The sequence below is a fragment of the Trachurus trachurus genome (genome assembly GCF_905171665.1).
Source record: "Trachurus trachurus genome assembly, chromosome: 23".
In the NCBI taxonomy this organism is placed as follows: Eukaryota; Metazoa; Chordata; class Actinopteri; order Carangiformes; family Carangidae; genus Trachurus; species Trachurus trachurus.
The window spans coordinates 12,055,225-12,077,350 of NC_139912.1; the positions used below are offsets into that span (position 1 = coordinate 12,055,225).

The 22,126-nt window shown below is 42.0% G+C and overlaps 1 protein-coding gene across 1 annotated transcript in view; it reads left to right on the forward strand.

The window, feature by feature from the left end:
- The window catches only part of cacna1c (calcium channel, voltage-dependent, L type, alpha 1C subunit), a gene marked incomplete at both ends in the record, with an annotated part of 184,278 nt that overhangs the window by 95,163 nt on the left and 66,989 nt on the right, over positions 1-22,126 (forward strand). The window contains one exon of the mRNA XM_083999993.1: positions 19,551-19,690. Within this exon, the coding sequence (XP_083856119.1) occupies positions 19,551-19,690 (140 nt within the window). The remainder of the gene's footprint in view (positions 1-19,550; positions 19,691-22,126) is intronic.

The window sequence follows — 22,126 nt, forward strand, 5'->3', positions numbered from 1 at the left end:
GAAGTGGGATGAGAAAAAAAGATTTATGAGGAAGTTGTTGGATTAGGGACAGTTAGAGGGATGGCGAAGCACAGACAGAAAGAGGTGATGATTGAAACCCCTACTTTGAATTCTGAGGACTCTTTGTGAGCATATGGCTTCCTAATGTTTGTTTTAATTACAAATCCTCATGGCTAGATTTAGATGGATGTGTAAGGCAGATGCTAATTCATGAGGGGGGAGAGATTTTGCACATGTTTGATGTCATGCTAGAGGAAGCAGCCTCGTGGAATTAGAGGCAATCACAGACCCTCTCACCCTTTTGCCCTCTCCTCTCTTATCTCCTTCCATGTGTCCTCTGTTCATTTTAAGCCTCCTCTTGCCATGTGCTGTTGCTCTTTGTTCCTCTCTCTCTCTCTCCGCCGCTCCGTCATTGGCTCGTCTTCACACGGGGGGCAGAGACTGAAGGACAAGTGCGGGTGTGTTACTGTACTGTACGTCCACGTCTCCTCGTTGTTGACTGTGTGTCCACAGCCTGTCCGCTCCACAGCTCGTATGTCACTGTGTCCACGCGGGTACAGTTTGTCCTCTTGCGAGAGGCGTGTCCCCGTGTCTGGTCATCCTTGTGACACCACCCCTCTAGCAAACACTTCGCCCTACAGATGTGCTTCGTATAGAGAGAAGAGGCTCAGGTTGCCATGGTGATAAGCAGTGCTCCAAAGTGTTAGTTGTAAAGAAGGCCAACATGTAATTGGTTAGGTTTACATGCACACCAATGGTCGAATCATAATGCCATTAAAGGAGCAATGCAAGTAGGGTGGAATCCATGTGCAAACAAACTGGTAATTAGATTAAGTCTCAGTTGCAGTAGGATATTGGAAATTCTGCTAATTATGGTGTTGCAGGGCATTTTTAACCTCTGAACTATTAATCTGCAGTAGTTGTCACGGTATTTTGCAACATGGCAGTCAGTGCTGAAAGTTTTCTTGTCATAATGCACTGCAACAGGGCTTTGAAAGAACAACTCAAGGCACAGTGTGATAGCAGCTGCATGCAGAGATAAGCACAGCAGCAACAATACACAAAGATCAGTTTGGAGGTTTAATACTATGGGGAGACTATCTTTCTATTATTACGCTTAAGGACAATCTTCATCCATTAGTCACATGCTGATGTTTTGCATCATGGACACAGGAGTATAAATCAGATGTAAGTGTAAAAGGCGCATGCTATATTCCCATTCTCCTGAACATGACATTGCAGCAACACATGGTTGGCGTTTAAGGGCAATGTGACTTCACAAACTTTCTTATCATTTTATTTTGCCATAACTTTAATTCATACAGTAATTATCATCCATAATCTCATAGTCTAATATGGGTAAATTGATGAAACAGATTATTAGTGTGCATAAACCTATTTGCAGTCACTTGGCTGAATATAGATATGTCCACCACATTGTTGGTTTCTGTTGGTGCTGACTCTGAGTATATATTTTTGGCCGGTGCTGCGATTTACTTGTTTTACATCAGAGAAGTTGTGGATCAGTGACCACTGCACTGCAGTCGTTATCAACTGTGAAAATAAAGAATTATTTTGAGCAGTTTGAATTGATTAAACCAATCAGAAGGAGTCTAAATAGAATGCATTTTGCGCATGGTCTGCTTTATTCACACTCCAGTTAATGTTCTCCGTCAGAAGCTCAGCCTGTTAAAGTCTCAACACTTGTTACTGTTATTACCCGTCGATATGGACACTTGTACAGTGGCTACTGAAATAAAGAGGAAGCAGTTTTCAGTGCGGCTGGGGGAGCCGTATCCCAGCAGTCCCAAACAGTGACTCATCATCACTGTCAAACTTGGGATCTATTGCTATGTGACAGCCAACAGCATGATGAAACCTTCTCTTACTTTGTCAAAATAGCGTGGCACACTATTACACCACAAAGTCAAACAAACATGAAGGTACTACTGCAACTTGCTGCTGTTTAATTTCTGCTGCCGGGCTGATTTCCTGTCCTGTCTGTCTTTGCAGCACACAGATTTAAAGGTGTTGTTTTAAATTAGAGCGACACATCCCAATTTGTGAAGATGAAGTATTGAGCAGCGGAAAACAAATTGCACAAATGTGAGAGTCGTTTGTTTGGGGGGAAAAGACGACTGAGGTCCATATTGCGATTTTATAAGGATTCATACTTGTTGTTGCAGGCAGCAGAGAAAAGTGTGATAATGATGGAGGAATGGATTGCGAGAGCTGGTCAACAAGCCAGACTCAGCGGGGGTTCACATCACAACGCTGGGTGGAAAGTTAATGAGAGGCCAACTCACGCAGACACACACACACACACACACACACACACACTGATAGACAGTCGCACACAAGGGGACCAGAGCTGAGCCAATCTAAATGATTCAATCAGAAACTAACGTTGGCGTGCAAACACAGCTTTTAACAAGGCATTAGCGCGGACATATCTTACAGTAACACACACACGCACACACAGACATACCACTAATGCACAAAAGCATCCCCAAAGGTACTGCATGGAGGGAAAGTTTGCAAGGAAAGTTATATCAGATACTGCTAAAACAAAGCAAGAACAAAAGTTAGTCAGTCAGAAATTGTGTGTGTGTGGTGTGTGCATGTACAAAGATAGATACACACACAACGGATGAAACATAAAGACTATAAAGACGAGGGGGGTGGGGGAGAAAGACAGAGCGTCCTTGTGTCCACGCAATCGGTGTGATATACTGCTGTCTGGCTGGGCATTGTGTGTCTGTGGCTGTGCTTGTGTGTTTGTATGTGTCTGACAGTCCAATATCCATTATCATTCATGGTTCATCACACACTCCCACTAACAACACACACACACACTCACCCATATGAACGCACACGCAGAGCTGTGACAGCAAGGGTAAAATGACAGCAAGGAGAGACAGTGAGGGAGCTCATGAGAAACTAGACTAATTTTATTACCCCTCCTTTCTCCCCTCCATCTCTCCTCATCCCTCCTTTATCTCTTTCTCTGCCTCTTCATCTCTCCCTCAGCAGTGCTTCTTTACTTTATTTAGACTGCCGGGCTGTAGGCAGCGTCATGTGTCACATTAAAGCAAACTCTAACGAACATGAAAGGGATCATCATCAGTACATGTGAGCCTGCGGATCGTTCCTCCTCTGGAAACCAGAGGTACAGATGAGTGAGATGATGTATACTGCAGTGTTTTTACATAGGGATTGTGTAAAAAAAAAAAAAAAAAAAAGATAAGATGTAAGCAAGTCCAAGTTTGTCTTCTTGTCTCTCCATTTCCCCTGATTTCCACACTTTTCTGTTGTTTTTTCCACTCCTTTATTTCACTCTCTCCTCTTTCTCCCCTACTAGTGTATCACATATCTGTTAAAGTGCTCAATTGATTCAGAGTGCATCATGTTTTTATTAAAACTGCACCTATGTAATTGAGTTAACCCACCAGAGTGCTGTTTGCTGAAATCTTCCTCTGAAATCAGTGAAAGCTTAAAAGTTTATACCGCGACTATAAAATGGTAGAGGAAACAGAAACACAAATTATTCACTATTACAAATCATTACTTGCGTTGCCTCATTATTTCTTTCCTGTTGCCATCTGCTCATCTGATTTTCATCGCTTTCTTTCCTTTTGGAAGACGGGTTACAAATGTGAAGGAAAAAAGCAACATAAAGTGTGTTTGGAGAGCAGCCAACACGTGCTGCCGGAGCAGAGTGCTGTTGCTCCAAAATCTCCCACAGGTGACTGGTGACTTTTGAAGGCCACAGCATGAAATTCATGTTTTCATACTCATTAAAGTGTGAGTCCTCCTGTCGTATGGATGGAAGCATTGTCTTCTTGCTTCCCCATTTTTCTTGTTTTTCCCCTTTGGTTTCTCATCCGTATGACTGTAAAGTTATACACACAGGATTACAGCTGGGACCTAGAAGCCCTGTACACACCTCTTGGGGTGGGAATTGTTACATGGAAATTATACTTTCACTTCTGCTTCACTACGAGGGACATTTTTTTAGTCTGCGTTACGTTGTGCACCCTGATTGCACTTTGTAGTTTTTCCTCTAAGCACTGTTTCCAAACCAGAACCAGAGGTTTATAGAATAAATATTGAAGGAGCAGTAGCAAGTATTTTTATTCTTGAGGGGCCTTCCCTCAGCCACCTCCTCCTCCTCCTCCTGCCTCCCTTCAGTGAGACACCCCAGGGTGCAGCACAAAGTGTCTAGAGTAGCGGTCCAAGTGCATTAAAAGACAAGTCAGGTCAGAGTTACCTTACTAAGGACTTTCAAGTTAGAGTGGGGATAAAGTGATGAATGTTGTAAAAAAGGTGGACTGGCACACATCGCAAAGCATTATTATGTTTTTATACAACAAACATATGCACACAGAAAGGTTGGAATTCTTCCAAGCATCTATTGACTTGCACACACACAAATAAATTATTGCCCACTCACTCACACACACACACACACACAGTCCTGCTGCTGTAGCACCAGCTGAATCAGTAAAAGCACACACACCAGGCTTAAGTTCCCACTCAGCACCAAACTCTGCACTCGACCGCTACACACTCAAGAAAAAAAAATCACTTCAGAGCTGCATCAAACTGATCAGCGCAGGACGACAGCGCACCGAGGCTTTTTGCTGAACTCACTGCTTTAACAAAGTTTCAGAGGTCGCTGCCAGTGACCCTGAAATATGACAAACAGTTTCTTAGTAAACAGCAAAAAAAAAAGGTTCTGACAGGATGAAAATCAAACTATTTTTCTCTCTTCATTTGTTTCCAGTTGTTAAATCCTTATGATTCCTTTCCCTCCTCACTAGTCAGACTTTTCCTTCCCCCTTTTTCTCCCGTTTAATGTCATTTTCTGTGTCTTTTTCACACACTCTGCAGGTATCCCTTAATTACAGTGTTGTGCACATACATACACTCACTTTAACACACACACACGCACATACAGAGAGGTATCCCATAATTATGCTGCACCGACTGGCGGAAGTGGGAGTTGTATTTCTGTGTGGTCTGAGATAGTGAGGCATGTCTGAGGTGTGCGTGTTTGTCTATGCGCCGGGTCTTTCATGTGGTTAATGATGGCTATGTCTGTACAGTATGTAACAGGGTCACAAGCCACATTCATTGTGTTCCCCACTGCGCTGAAAGGGAAAGTGTGGGCGGTGTGTGTGTGTGTGTGTGTGCACTTTGTTTTGCCTTTGATCATACAGCACACACAAATACAGTCACTGTGGTCAGTGAAAACTTGCAGTTCTTCCATAATTTGAGTGGTTACAGGAGGAAAGGAAGGAGAAAGGGAAGGAAGGAAGGATGGTGTCCAGTGTTGGTTATACAGGACAGTGGAAAGTAGCTCAGGATTATGCAGTTATATTTGCATCTGTGTAGAAAAGGCTTTACTCTGGAGGGATGCAGCAGAATGCAGGGAGCACAATCCACTCCCTCTGCTGTATACGGAGCAAAGCCGACAGACTCCTAGGTACAGTAGCACCGGGATGTTGAAGTATACATAATGCACAAGGCAATAGATGCTATCAGGAATTATGTTTAGTAAAGGTAACATAACAGGATGACGCCGGCGTGCTGGAGGAATAAATCAGCATAACCAGTCGCATCAGCGGCATGAATGATCAGAGGAAGAGCGAGGGGAGCGAGTTTGTCGGATTATATAAACGGAGTCAGCTGATACCGATCAGCTGACGGCGGCGTGCGGCGACTTCAGTGCTCCTGCCTGAACTAATGTGATGCTCCGCAGGTTCACTCAGCTCTCCGGTTCTCCCGCATCGCATCACGTCTCCACATCTTGTGATCGTATCACGGAACTCTTTCGAACTCTCTCGCCCTGCGTGCCTCCGTGGTGCTGTCGATATATCCTGGTCTTGGGGCACTAGATTCCTTAATTATTTGGGAGCAGATGGCCTTATCTTAATAAATAGATAAAAAATGATGTTCTTTTTGGGTGAGGTTGCGCAAATGAAAATGCATTAATGAATACCCTAACAAATGATACAGTCCTGATTAATTGATAGACAGAAAAGTGATATTTGATCAGTCTTTTAAGATATATTAGAAACAATGATGACTGATTCTGTGCTTGATTTCAGTGTAAGATCAACATCTTTTGGTTTTTGACTCTTGGTTTAATAAAACAAACTTATTACTGAGATATTTGAACGTGTCACAAAAAGAATGTATGACATAGAAAACCACATACATGCACCATCACATACACTCTACTGTAGTTATAGCTCACACTCATCCTATCATACTTGCAGCTAATCCTTATCTCTGAACATTTCCTCTCTCCTCCCCCTGCAGCCCCCGCTCAGACCCACAGGCTATCAGCCTTTTTTTCCTCCTGGTCTTCTATACCCATGCAAATATCACAAATGTTTTACATTTCATTTGCATGGATCTCACTGAAAAGCTACTTGTTTTTTTGTTTTTTTAATTAACTGGTTACACAAATAACACATGTTCCAGGCTGTTTCGCAGCGCCTCACTGTTGCTGCACGTCTTTACACCAACTGCCATGTTAATTTAGATCTCCTGTTACAATAGCTGTGCAGCTACACTGTACTAACCTTTTACTGGAATTAATTCACCAAATGTAGATTTTTTTTCATGGCAATCAAATATTTACTAATTATGAAAAAAAAATGTTGTTCACAGCTTTTAAGATATGTAATATATCACCATGAGAAAACAAGCTGTGGAGGGAGAAATAAAAAAAAAAGACAAAAATAAAAAGAGAGCTGAAGTAAATGCAAAAAAAAGCATGTTGAACTTTAGGAGTCAGAGAGAAGAAGTGATAGAAAGAGAAAGAGAATACAGAGGTTGAAAGGAGACATGATGAGAGCAGATCTGCTGAGGTTTCAACAGTGAATTGAAGAACAGAGGAACAAAAATGTACTTCTTGTCCGTCCTGATTAATAACCCCGTTAGCCCTTTAATAGTCCTCCTCAGCTCTTTCTGTCAATCCCTCCGTTCCTGCTCTTTCTCTTTTTGACTGGTCAGCTAAAATGCGCTTTAGTAAAATCAAATATGTTAAATACCAACAAAAGAGGAGTTGGTAACATTTATTCTCTTTCCCTGCACCCTTATCTTAATTACTTTCCTTTTTAGATTTAACTTTTTTGCTTTCTTGAAGTTAAGTTTGTCTTTTTATAGCTCGTGGGTCGCTGTTTCAACAGTGCTACTATGGTAACAGCAGGGGAGTGGGTGTTAGCAGCTAATCCTATTTGGGTGTCATGGTGGCATTGCTATGGCACCCAGTAGGAGAGCTACACAAGCTTTCTTCTCTTTAATCATATTTCATCAGTGAGGACGTGGCAGGTCAGGAGACATGATGCCAGGTTTTCACTCAAAGTGGAGTTCACTTAAAGCCATCGTTGTTCCTTATTACTGAGCTGAGCAGTCTGAATACTTAAACACATCAACTCTTAATTACAGAGATTTCTAGTTGCCATAGTTTCCTCCTGCTATTTTTATGTTTGTAACTTCTTAAAGAAAACTTTTGTACTGTACATACACACTGTCCTGAAATACTATGATGTCATTCTTTACCAATTATGTTGCTATAATCTCTGATATATGTTTAGAATGGTTTAGAATGGTCATAATGAATAATAATTGTCTTCAGTTCAGTGAAATTATGATAAATAGAATAAACTGATGTAAAAGTCAAACCAAAAAAAAAAAAAAGAAAAAACGATAAGTGGGAAAAAATGTCAGTAAATCTACAGTATATGCAAACTGCATTTCTCCATTTTTATGTTAACATTGGGTATAAATATAAAAATGGGGTCCCTGGTAGTGAACCCATGGAGAGTTATCACCTCTGTGGAGTTCCTTAGCATCTTTCAGCTCATTGCTTCGTTTTTACAACCTGTGACTTCACTGTTTTAGTTCGGCTCCACTTCTCTCCTCCAACTTACTTCCAGCAGCAGTAGCAGATGTTAGACAGAGTTAGCAACAGCTGCCGAGTGTGGTTGAGAGTTGACCAAATAAAGATCCTGGTATTTTCTTCTATAGTTGATGTAGAGTTTAATAGTGGACCCACCATAAATACCAGGATTTTGTTGGCTAACATGTAGCAGAATTAATCAATCAGATATTATGTAATTCACTTCATTTTAAACACTTTATTTTTGCAAGACGGTGAGGTGTATGAGGTGTAAATGATCAGATATAAACCCCAGCTCAGCTTTATTGAGCTTGCACTAGAGACCTGTTGCAAAATAGACATGTGAATACCCATAATGACCCTGTAATGAAACCATGTGTTATTTACAGAAGGGAATTGTTATTGATTCCAGCTGCCATTTGAAATAATTGACATATCAGTTACAGTTCTCTTAAAGCAATAGATTCACACCTCAATACTGCTTTCTCTTTTTTTCCCTCACACATACACACACGCGCGTACACACATATGTCAGTGTTTTCCCATTGTATCTCTCTTTCTCCATTTTCACTGTGTTGTGCTCTGGTCCCGCTCCACTGGACATTAACCAGGGGAGGAATGATGGAGCAATTCTCGGCACACACGCAGGCAAACACACACACTCACACTCATTCACAAACAGGGCTTTTCCAGGGCTCTGCGGGGAGATAGAGTTGTGTGTTTGGCTCTGATAGGAGCAATACAAGCAATTCAACATGGAGAGAGAGCAAGAGAGAGAGACACAGGGAGACAGAGAGAGAGAGAGAGCCCCCCCTTCATCCACTCTCTCTTCTGGATTCCTGGAGATTGTAGTGAAAATCACTGCTGCAGTATTTCTAATGGTTGCTATCAGATACTGGTCTAGAGAGGAGAAAACAAGTATTGGTATTGGAAGTATATTATATTATATTGGCTTTTGGAACAAGAGAGGAAAAGCTGAAAATCTATTGATACAAATATGATTTACCTTCCAAGTGTGTAAACAGCAGGTTGTATGTCAGAATTCAATCTGTTTGACTCATTTTATCTGTTATATAACATTGGAAATACACCCATACTGTATGTTGAACTACATTTCCCACACTTCCATGGCTCTTGGCCCATCCTGCATCATATCTGAGAAGACCATATGTCCACACAGTGGGATTGAGACACATGCACATCTGTGGGCGCACACACACTCACGCAGTGTTTGATCTCAGCAGGTAAAAGAGCTGGGAGGAAAAATTCTGTCCTCTGAAACACATTGTCACTGCGTGTGTGGTTTGTGTGCTCTCACATTGCTGCTGGATTAAAATGTGTTTAAGTAAACACAATTTCTATACAGTGAGGATTTTGTATTGTAGGAATGACATTTTAAAGATGAGTCGGCGAATGCCTGTGTGTGTTTGTCCATGAATGGTTTTAATATTTTGTGTGTGTCTGTGTGTGTTTATTTGTCCTTGAGGTTGCGTTATACGTGTCTCTGTGTTTGTGTGTCTGTCTGCATGTGTGCGTGCGGTAGCTACATACAACCAACAAGCAAAAATATGTAGCAACCACCCTTTAGCTGGACCTTAGGGCACAGGGATCAGAGAAAAGAGAGAAAAACATTAGACACCTCACCTACCAAGACCGACGTTACCATGGTTACATGGCAATCAGTGACACCTGCGCTGAGCAACAACAACAAAAAAGCAGGACAACATGGCTCATGTGTGGTTTCTTTCATGGAGAGGGAGTGAAATATAAGTGAGAGTTTTTAGAGGCTGCCTTTCTATTATTTTTGCTCTTCAAGTAAAATGTAAAATGTCCTTGTGACTGTTGAATCCTTCCAGAAGATAAACATGTTCTGCCTGGGTAAACAGAGCTGAGCCTTGGGGCGACCATTCCTTTTATATTGAAAGAAGTCCTAGTTACCCAGAATTCATTGTACCACCACCACCGGCTGGCAGGCTGGCGAAGGAAAGTCAAGAACTAAACTGCTAAACTGCTGAAGTCTGACTATTTCTAAGATCTAATCCACAGTCAGATTTTGTCTTTCTGGAACTGGCCCCTGGTCTGGTGCAGAGGAGAAGTCTCTAAGATATTATATCCTGTCATTCGAGCAATCCTGGGAATGCTGTAATTGGATTCTCAAGAGTCCCGTTTGGTTAGACAGCGGGTGAAAAGTCGCTCAACCAGACACCTCTCTTCTTCTTAGGGAACATTTAGTTTGTTTTAACGGATGCCAGTAGACATGGAAGACAAAATAGATGGACATAAAAGAACAAGAGGGAGAGAAAGACCTCATATCATAATGTATGACCATATACAGGCACTGAGTTATTGACCAAACAGATCACAAGGGCTGCAATGAACCATTATCTTTATTATTGATTAATGACTGTGTCATCGGTGCCAGAAATCTGCGAACCCACAATAATACCCAAGAACTTAATGATGAATGAGTCAAATTGATTAGTACTTTGTCCAACCTGTAGTTTAAGATACATAAAACAAGTTTGTCAATTAAAAAAAATCAATTTATCTAATCATGTCAGCCCTCTATATAATTTGTTGTTGTCACTGTTCATAGACATTAAACTGAACTTTAAAATATTAGTACATTTATATATGAGTAAATGAGAGATCCACAGTGTTGGTGTTGTGATAATTTGATAGATTACGTTGGTTCAAGTGCAGCCATCATGGGACATTTGTAAACAACTGATGAATAATTGTGTTGTTGTTTTTTAAAGATACTACAGTATAATAATATTCTGCTTTATATTCCTGCCATTCTGTAGCACACTTCAGTCTCTCTCTCTCTTTCATTTCATATATGTTGCAACAGCACGATCAGACCCGAGAGATGTATTAGATGATTCACACACACACACGGCACGCGCACACACACACACACACACTGTGTACCATGAGTCATGCAGTGAGTTACAGAGTATAGTAATCTATCTTGTCCTCTCAGTTTAGCGAGCAGCTACTCTGATCTTGATGCGCTACAGTGATCTGTGTGTTTGTGTGTCACTTCACTTTGTCTTCATTTGTACCTCGGCTCGTGTGTCTGACTGCATGTGCAAATGTGTGTATGTGTGTGTGTGTGTATGTATAAGTGTGAGCATATAGAGGATTCAGGTCTGTCACAGTAGTAGTGTGTGTGTGTGTTTGTAGGGTGGCCATGCCGCATCAGGAGGCAGAAGAAATCGTGATAAGTCAGCACACATACACATGTAGACACACAAACACACTTACACACTAACAGCAGGATGCAGAACTGGGAAGGTAACATTTTACACTTGAGACCGGGGGGGAAAAAGTGTGTGTGAGTTGTTGGCTGGGATGGAGGGATGAGTGAAAACAGAAGAACAAAGTGATATTTCTCCACCTTTTCATTTCCCCTCTCTTCACATACAGTACAGCATCTTACTCTCTTTTTTTCCTCCTGCTTTCTTCCTCTCCTTCTCCCCTCTCAAGGGTACAAGCTACCCTCCCCTCAGACACCAAGTAGCACACATACACACACACATATACACACACTGGCTGTCTATATAAGATGATTTATGCTCCTGTGTTCTTTTATTTTTAGACCAATTACTCTGTTTCTCGTTCTCTCTCTCCTTCTTGCTCTCTCTCTTTAAATTCCCACTTCTCTCTATTTTGCCATCCTTCTCCAAATATTGTCTCCTCTGTTTTCTACTCCTCGTTCTGTATTTGCAGACAGTTTTAATTGTTTGTTTTACCATCTCTCCTCTGGTCCAAGCGACATGCAGGTCAGGTTGACTCTAACCCGTCTCTGTCGATCTGTTTGTATGTCAGGGCCTGTAATGGTGTGGAAGTTACTGTACCTGTATCTGCCAGTTGCTCTCCTGGTGCATGCTGGGAAAGGCTTCAGACACTGACAGGGCCGGTGTTTGTGGACAGGAAGGGCCAACCTGGACGTTTTGTTAGATTACAGCTTCCCTTGTTTGTGTGAGAAAGTGAGGGAAAATTGATAAAGGAAGACATAAATAGCTTGTGACATTTTCTGAGTGAGATGAGGACAAACTGAGATAGCATGTGACAGCTGATCTGCATTGAGAGTCCCAGTAGAGCGCTGTGAGTTCTGTTACCAATTAGCCTCCTCTTTTGCTTTTTCTCTGTCTGTTGCTCCTACATAGTCTCCGGATTAATGCAGAAATAATCAAACGTTTTGTCTTTGTTCGCGTGACATTAAGTCACACCTTCCCCTAAAAGTTGCCCTTGGAAAAAAAAAGGGTACAGTTGACAGCTAACATTATTTTCTGTGGCAGTGAGAGAGGAAACTGTGTGTCATCTGTCTGCGTTTGGAAAGACAAACAAAATCATCACTGAAGTTGAAGTCGTCACCAAGACTACAGTTGATAATGAGCGGTCACAGACGGACTGTGTGACAAGGCTTTTGTCACATGCACCCAGTCTTTCTTTCTTTCTTTCTTTCTTTCTTTCTTTCTTTCTTTCTTTCTTACTTTCTTTCTTTCTTTCTTTCTTTCTTTCTTTCTTGTGTTCATCTGGTAACTACAGCGCCTGTTGCCTGGAAACTGGAGTTTTTGTCTTTCTGTAAACTTTGATATTCAGATCGCTGGAGGAAACAAACAGGCAGGGCAGACAGACGGAGCAGGGAAATGGATTTAATAAGGCTGTGTCCACATTAACTCATTGAGTGCCAGACCTTTTATAAAAAGGTCAGTGCCAGGTGCCAGCGTTTTGGGGCATTCTGAGTAATATGTCAAGACCCAGAGAGTATTTTGTACTATGACTCTGAAAACACCAAACAGCTCAAAGGAAAGAGGAGACTCTCTATTTAACTAGGGAAAAACCATTTGTTTGTACCTTGTTCCATTCTTGATTTATCTTAAGTTGAATAGAGCCTGGTTGCACCAAAAATACCACTTTTTTTCTAGAAAGCTGAGAAAAATGCATTTTTGTGAAAGAGAGTCTCTCAAGAAAAATAGTGATTTATCCGTTTTAATTTTGGCTTCAAAAATATGTAAGACATCTGAAAATTTCATTTCACATGTCCCCCCCCCCCCCCCCCCCCCCCCCCCCCCCAAAAAAAAAAAAGACTAAACAAAAAACAACAACAACAACAACTAAAATACAACAAGTACGAGCAGTTGCTGCCTCTCCTACGCCCCCCTCCCCCTCCCCTCTCCTCCCCTCTCCTCTCCTCCTTCTCCTCCTGCTGCTTCCCCTCGTCTCTGAAGTAGGGAGTGAGACGTCGTGGCGTCTTCAGCCTCTCTGCTGGACGCGGCCGCGGCAGCGACTCACCGCGCTGATCTCTCGGTTCGTCGTCACGTCGGTTTACAGCAACTGGTGAAACTGACTCCGCGATCCGCCTCCGCTTCGGCATTTTGGTGCTGATCATCTAGATCAGTTTACTTTTCCTGCCTCCTCTGATCACTTCATGCTGGAGCTATGCTAATAGCATCAGTGGCTAAGCTTCCTGCAGCTCCACGTTACACTTGTTCCAGGCTCTGCACGTCGTTTTTCTCTAGAAATAGAAACTTTTTCCGACTTTTTTTTATCTCTGTACCGATCGCGCTCGTCTTCTCCTTCTTCTTCACTTCTTGCTCTGATCTGCAGTCTTCTTCGTTCTACACATCCCAGAAGCCCCAAAATTACTCACAGTGTGCGCGAGAGCGTCCCCATTTACCAGCCGCAGAAAAGTGCATTTGACGTCTATGGACGTCAATGGCACTCAAGCGTTGGATTTTGATTGACGTCCATAGACGTCAATGGCACTCAATGAGTTAATGCAGAAAATCTTCCAAACATCTTTTCACTTTTTCCAATATTTTCTGTCTAAACTATCAAAAATTCCACCGGCCACATTACAGCAGCCTTCCCAGCATGGACGTGTTGGCTTCTGTATTCAGTGATCTGGCTGCCTTCCAAGGGTCAGAGGTCACTGATGTCCATAATACAATCTCTTTCTGGCCTTTCTCGCTTGCTTTCTCCGTCTCCCTCACACACACACACACATGGACGGACGGACGGACGGACGGACGGCGTAATCTCTAATCAAACATAATCCTTGTCCAGAGGCCCATAGATTGGAGCTTAGGTCTGTTAATGAGACTCGTGCTGAACGTGGCATGTTAATGGCAATGCAAGAAGCTCACGTGAAAGAGAGGTCAAAGCGGCAATCCTGGAGAGTCTCATTGTTATTTTTGTGGTAATTAAATCACAGTGTTTGTCCCTTTTTATCATCTAAAAGTGTCACTGCTGCTCTGTTAGTGTTTATGGTTTATTTACGGAGTGGTACCTGGTTCGTTCACCACACGCCGTGAGTGAGTGAAGAGGGAAGAAAACACCACTCCATTTACTCCTGATAGAGCACAGGGTGCCTGAAAAAGATGATTGACAGTAAATCAGCCTTTACAACCCAAGGTACTATCAGAGGTCAACATGTTCAACACAACCTCAACTATAAGTGCTGTCAAGAAAAGTGCATACTGTACGGTAGCTCACCCACATTAAAAAGTTTGGTTACACTGTCTAATCTCTGACTGTAAAATACCAGCATGTCCTTGGTGCAGGGCGGTGGACAGACAGAGGCTTTTTCAGGTAGAAATCCCATCTCTTTATGGCTGTTACCCGTGGAGAACTCTTCACTGAACAAAATGAGTGTCTTAAGTGCCGAGGCAGCGACCTCAGAACGGCTGTTTTCAGAAGATGATGTGACATTATTAATCCACGGCTCTTCTCTCGAGCGATGTCAGCTTTGATTACAACTATCTATCTCCAGTTTATTTCCATTCTGGAGCAACAGTACCCATTTGTGCTCACTGATCCAAAACCTGACCCAAGATCCAAACCCTGTCAAGAATTCAATTAAACACTCATTGAAGAAAAAAAACAAAAACACAATGATTATCATGAGTTGTTTACCATTTTGTAACTCAGTGCACAAACTTTGTAAAAAAAAAAAAAAATCTATTAAACTTGTCTCTTGACATGACATTCACATTAGAAATTCATATTACACTAAGTTCAACAATATCAACTGGTGGCAAGTGACACAAACACACAATTTCACACATGTACAAGTCAGAGCACACGCTGTGTTGCTCACACACAAACATGACACTGGTGAACACACACACACACACGTGCGCACATGGACACACAATAGGAAATCTGGGTGCTGACAGAAGAGCAGTAATTAGGACTATGTGCTGTGGATATTCTGGGTACAATACTGATCAGTGTCATCTGTGTGTGTGTGTGTGTGTGTGTGTGTGTGTGTGTGTGTGTGTGTGTGTGTGTGTGTGTGTGTGTGTGTGTGTGTGTGTGTGTGTGAGTGTGAGAGAGAGAGAGTCTGCTGCTACCACTGGTGCTGCAGCTCACAGTTTCCATGGTAACGTCTTGGTCTCTATGGTAACTTCTGGTTGGCACCCACAGAGAGAGAGAGAGAGAGAGAGAGGGAGGGATGAAGGGAAGGAGGTGAAGACACAGAAGTGAGGGATGAGAGAGAGAAAGAGTTTTAGTAAAGTCTTCTGAATTCAACTCGTCTGCAGAGATCTGCTTCTGTCTCCAGTTCGGTTGAGTCGAGCCAGAAAAGAGGAAGTTGCTGGTTCAAATCCAAAGTGATGAAGAGGAAGAGTGTGATATGACTCTGAGAATTATTCTCCAATAAGTTTTGATAACATAAACATCTATACAATTTGTTTGCCCGCATATCTAGAGATCCTCATGTTTAGTAGCCGACAATGTCATTAGAATAAAGCCCAAAAGTTTAAAATAATAAGACAGACTTTTCTTTTTACGGTCTTCCTACCATTTGTCTTTTTCTTCCCCTAAAACCAAACTTGCATCATTAGCCTGCTAATCGGGGGAACAACTTGCAACGTGCACAAATCCAGACTCTTGTACTTAGATTCACTGCAGTTGCTTCCTCTAAATAAATCATCACTGGATGTTGGCAGTATGTTACTGTAAAGTTGTACAGAAATATTTCCTGTCTAAGCAGAAAAAAGTCTGGTTCTACAGTGGTTTCCTGTCAATACGAAGTACTGTAGTTGGATTTTTGCACTAAATAAATTAGATTAGATTAAATACACATATATATTTTTGTAGCCAGGTGTTTGCCCACCTCCCCGCACTGCAAGTGCACGTGCCATGGTGAATAAGCAAGGCGTTTTGAAATAAAAAATGTTATCTTGTTAGTTATCCTGCTGTTTTGTGTTTTCATGCTTGAGTTGTTGGTACAGTCCATCCAAGGGTTTTTTTTTTTTTTTTTTTTTCCCTCCTCGTCTTGAACTATTGAAAACTGCATGATGCCGCGTGCCTGTGGGAACTTTCAAAAACAGCTTAATGGCTAATCCTGTCTTGCAGTAAACACACACACAGACACACACACACATACACAGAAGGTCATGGCGAATGGAAACATTGTCCGCTGTATGGTAGAATGTCGATACCATAATCTGATTGGCCCAGTTGATGGATAGGCGGTTTGGTTGACCTATCACAGATAACTGAATTATTGCTCCCACATACTCACCTTTCTGTCATTCTGTCTGCCTCCTTCCCTCTCTCCCTCTCTCTCATCCATCCCCTCTCTTCTCTCCCAGGCTCTCATCTTTTCCTCTCTCGTTTCTTTCCACTCACTAACCAGATTATTCGTTCCCCTTATGGATTTTGCCCTTTATGGGTCTGTATTGTATGAACGGAAGGGAAGGGAAGGGGAGGCAGAGACGTGTATCTCTATGTGTTTATGTGTGTCAGGCTGAGCTGTTCCTACCAGATGTTTTTCTCTGTTTTATTCTTCAGAGCGCCACACTGTCTGCCTGTCACCAGCAGACACACAGGCTGGGTGTGTGCATGTGTGTGTGTGTGTGTGTTGAGCCAGAGAGAGACTACCGGAGAGCTTTTGTGTGTTTGAGAGGGAGGATATGTGCGTTTGTGTGTGTGAGATTAATTACTTCCACATAGACTACTAATACTAACCGTGTGTTGGAGGGTCTGCAGCACAGATGATAAATAGAAAAACAATCAGTTCTTGAGGCTCTGAAACTGACACACGCACGCACACAGACAGGAAGTAGGAAGACAGGTGTTTAATGTGAAAATCTCAGTGTTGAACAAGAAGCTGGACGGAGAGGAGCTGGATACAGCTCAGGTGCAGAGTTTCTGTTGGGCCTTGTCTTTCAAGTTGTCTCTCAAACTGTGCAAATCATCGGTATTATAATTCATGTCATACCCTCCACTGTCAAGCTGCAGTTTGTATGATAATCTGATCATTAAAAACTAAAAAAAAAGCCCTTTATTAAATTCTAGCAGTTGTAATTGTGTGTCAGCTGTGATTCATGACTCATACTTGATGTAGTGCCTGCTGACAGTTCTGCATATATACCTCCTCCGAAGATCCAACTCAAATAAACACCTCTCTAACCCTCGGAGAAAATGAAGTTTACAATACAAATGGAAGACTAGAAGCACAGCGGTCATGTCAAAACTGTGGTTACATGAATCACCGCTTCCCATGGACCGGGATATGTGTCTTCTAGTATGTGTGTGTGTGTGGCGCTGTGTAGTAACTGGTCCACTGGTAGTTTGACACAGTCTTTCTTCATGCTGAGAAAGTTGTTTGTTTAGCTGGACTCGCTTTAGACTCACATCGGTCTGAACTGCAGATCTTAATGCAGCCACTGTATACACGAGCTTATCCAACATTAACATGGGATCTTAATATTAACAGTGCTTTTTTTTTTTTTTTTACTCCACTGCTAAAGTCAGAGCATCTGAACACATCTGAAGTAGTGTAACTCTTTGTTAAATATTCAGCATCTGACAATGACCAGAAAGCGTGAAGAGGAAGTAGATTTTTATTGCACTTGACTTGCATGAGTTATTGTACTGGAGTTTTTATATATTTATTTAGTGGATCTGAGCTTTTTTTCTCCCACTTTTAGTCTCACATTTCATAGTGTTGCTGCTGCCACCCATCATCCCCTCTCTTTATTTAGCTTGCTGGCTGGTTCTTGATAAGACAATGCCAGTATGTCATGATAACTCAGACTTAGCCAACTAGACGCTCCTGTGTATCCAAACTAGGTAATTGTCTGGCTTTTATATGCTTTTATTTTATTAAAAAAGGCTTAATGCATTGATAGGCTCCTTTTGGACAATTCACAAGTTGATATGCCGGAATATGTTGCGTATTTCTTAAACTGTGATGATAACGTTGTTTACTGATGGCTCTTTGCTAATCCTCTGAGCTTTTGAAGCCATTTCGATAAGTTTAGACGCATACTGAAGCTCCATCCCTTCAGATTCAGGTTTGACTTATTCTTCCCAGGGGCCAGAGCCTGGAGAGACCTGGCTGGCCTTCTGTCCCAAACCTCTGGCCCTGTGTGAATGTGTGTCCATGGGAAAACAGTGGAAACGGGAGGCGGAGCATGGGCCGAGATGGATGGACAGATGGATGGATGGAGCTAAATATATTTTCATATTGAAAAAATGTTGTACATCAGACAGACAGCGAGACGACAGGGAATATTTCTGAATATAGAATATTTTCTGTTGTGTTTACACTGGAGTTCAGTAGTTTTTTACTTTCGCCTTGAGTTTATCTCAGTTATAAACGTGACCAGAAATTAGAAAATTAGATAATCAGATGATCTGATGATAAGGTGGATGATGAATTGTTTTGAATTTCATGATGGTCAGAAAGTTACGTAATCCTTTGCTCTCTCTCTCAAGGCCATTTCAGGACATTTCCCAGGACCCCCTCAGGCAGGGGTCATCACTATGACAACAATCTCTGAGGAACTCTGTAGTAGAAGAGTTGCAAGTGCATAATGCCCACACGCATGCATTCCTCTCTTCAGACAGTAGCCTCTTAGGACAGGAAGAAAGCTGCTTTGATTAAATAATCAAAATGCTTTGATTGTGTACACGATTACAACTTCGACAAACTCTTGTTCACACATAAATAATCAAGTGCGCGCACAAATGCACACACACACACACACACACACACGCACGCACGCACACACACACACACACACACACACACACACACACACACACACACACACACACACACACACACACACACACACACACACACACACACACACACACACACACACACACACACAAGAAGCCACATAAACTGTAACAGAACAAATTGTTCTGGCTGATAAAGTTTGAGAATTAGAGGAGGAAGCAACCAGCACTGTTAGTACTCACAAATCACATACAAGGTTATTAGTGGTGATGTGGGCATAAATAAATGATGGGATGATAATTATGAATGAATGTCTGTAAATGTTGTGTTTTGTTGTTAAGCCCAGTTGCTACAGTATACCTATCAGACATAAAAGAAATCTACTACAAAACTTTGAAAGAAGGTTTTGTGGTTTCTCTTTTGATCAGTGAGTGCTATAAAATGTCACATCCTGTACTTACTGTATGTACTCGCATGTGAAACTTACTCAGCTTACTATTAACGTGACCACTACAGGCCTCTCCCTAACATCTTTGTATTTATCTTTCCCTAATTCCTTCTCCGTCTCTGTTAAACTACATTCCCTACATTGCTGCTGCTCAGACCAATAAATGGAGCCGTCTTGCTTTTGTGTCTCTGCAGGAGCGTGTGGAGTATCTGTTCCTCATCATTTTCACGGTGGAGGCGTTCCTGAAGGTAATAGCCTATGGCCTGCTCTTCCACCCCAACGCCTACCTGAGGAACGGCTGGAATCTGCTCGACTTCATCATCGTAGTCGTGGGGTAGGTGAACAGAAGCACCCAGAGGAGAGATAAAAGCTGTGATATGTATATTGATGATCCTGTGTTACTCTAAATGAATCTTTTTTAGCTTGATAGTGGGTGTAACATTGATGCCAAATTCACTCTGTCTCTCCAGTGTTTTTTTTAAAGTGCCACCTGACACATTTTCAAACAGCAGCACATCGCTGGCAAACGAATCACAGTACCCGGGTAATAATTACTGTCAACAAATGAAACCTCTGTTCAAAGTCAGGGGTTGTTCTAGTTAAGTCAAGTTAATTAATTATCTTTGATAACATTTTTACATACATTTTCATTTACTTTATTTTTCTCTCAGCCTCACAATTTTAACTTGACTTGTAATTCAACAGATTTGTAAAATCCAATCTGCTGTTTTATGAGGAGGTTTATTGAGGAAACCTATAGTCTTGTTATGGTTGGGGGGTATAATGCTAATCTCTATAAGTATGTGGTATTTAAATACATTATGAAATTTAACACGCCACACAATAATGTTTAAAGGCTGTATTGTGTCAAAGCAAGCTTTCTTTACAGTCAATCTGTATTTAAAAGCTGTAGTAAACTTTGGCCTACAGTGTATTGGTGAAGCCTAAACTGATTAGCTTGTTAGATGCTGATAGCAAAGCTCTGCTCTGTTTTTCTTTATCTGCAACTCAGCAACATAGCCCATCAGCTAAACCCTCTGAGCCTGTGTGTGTGTGTGTGTATGTGTGTGCGCATGCATGCGTGTGCGTGTGCGCCTACCAGCTGTGCTTCCTTCCCAGTGTTGTGCAGGGGTAATGGCACAATAGCCAGTGGACCTTTATACCATAAAAACGGTCTAATTGACCGTGTGTGTGTGTGTGTGTGTGTGTGTGTGTATCTGTTTCTAAGACAGAGAGACAGCATGAAAGCACCCCCCAGCCTGAAGGAAGGCTTTGTGAATGCTCCAACACACACACACACACACACACACACACACACACACACACACACACACACACACACACACACACACACACACACACACACACACACACACTGAGTCCTATCCAGTTAAGTGTTCACTCACATTACCCTTCACTAACTGAACATGGTTGGCTTCGCCCCATAGACAAACACACACCCTATCAGCTGGCATCATGGTGCCAATGCCCCTGGCATAAACACAACCTTTACCACTCTTATGCTGTTATCACCCGTCTGTCTGCATCTCTCTCTCTCTCTGTCTCTGTCTCTTTCTTTGAATTATGGCTTTTTTGTGACTCAGCATTATTTAATGTGCAACTGATCCTTGCAATGAAAATGTATTTCTTTAACCCTGCAACCTCGTCACAGAGAGGTCAAAAGGTCAGGAAGTAGCTGCAGATCTGGAGTTGGCAGGGCGTAGTGTCTCGTTCAATAACACTTCAGGAGGCTCGGCGGTTGCGGTTTAAACCCATTTTGTCATTTCGATATAAGAGGTTGTTGTGGAAATGACAGAGCAGGAAAAAAAACACACACTTGAACAGACACTTCATTTCACGCACTCTGAGAGGACACACGGATCCAAGAAATGTTCAGCTGTGACAGCCTCCTGCATCTCTGAATGTGCATGAATGAGAGCGCCTGACTCCCAGCCTGCCTGTGCTTCTGTGTGTGTGTGTGAGAGAGAGAGAGAGTGTGTGTGTGTGTATAGATGAGAAGTGACAGAGTTCGCTCCCTCTGGAATGTTCACCATATGGGTGAAAGAGCTTGTACCTGGTGCTGAGCAACCTTGGAGGCAGACGCACACATGCACATTAACTCTCACACACATGCACGCACACGTGTATGCGCTCTAATACACACACACACACACACACAGGTTTGTACAGCCGCCCTTGTTAGGACATTGCTTTGGCTTCTATTCATAGTGGTGGAGCATAGCCCTAACTAACCAGGACTCCAGAAAAAATGACTTTGATCCTCATGAGGACCTGTTAGTCCTGACAAGGTCAGTGTTTGTATTGGAAAGGTCCTGAAGAGGAAACAAAAATGCATTTAAGTCGCTGACTGTAGACAGCCACAATCAGCTACAAACACTCTCCTCATTGGGAACAACTGAGAAGAAATGCTGTTGCCGGTGCTGCAACAAAAGCTTTATGGATACATACTGTGTGTTTGTGTCAAATATTAATAGAAACTACAGACTCTCTCTTTAGTCTCTGCTTCATCTTTCTGTCCTCATTATCACTTTTTAATTCCTCTTTACCACACACACTACACATATTTTCCTCTCTCTCTTTTTCCTCCCTGTATTCTAGTTTTTTTGTTTTGTTTTTTGGAAACAAAGTAGTAATAGTCTAAATAGCCTCAAAATCATCACAGGAAAAGCGTAAAGAGAATGAAGCCTTCAAGCAAAGCATTTTGCTTAGACAGTATTGCAAATTAGCTATGAAACATTTAGTCAGTCGA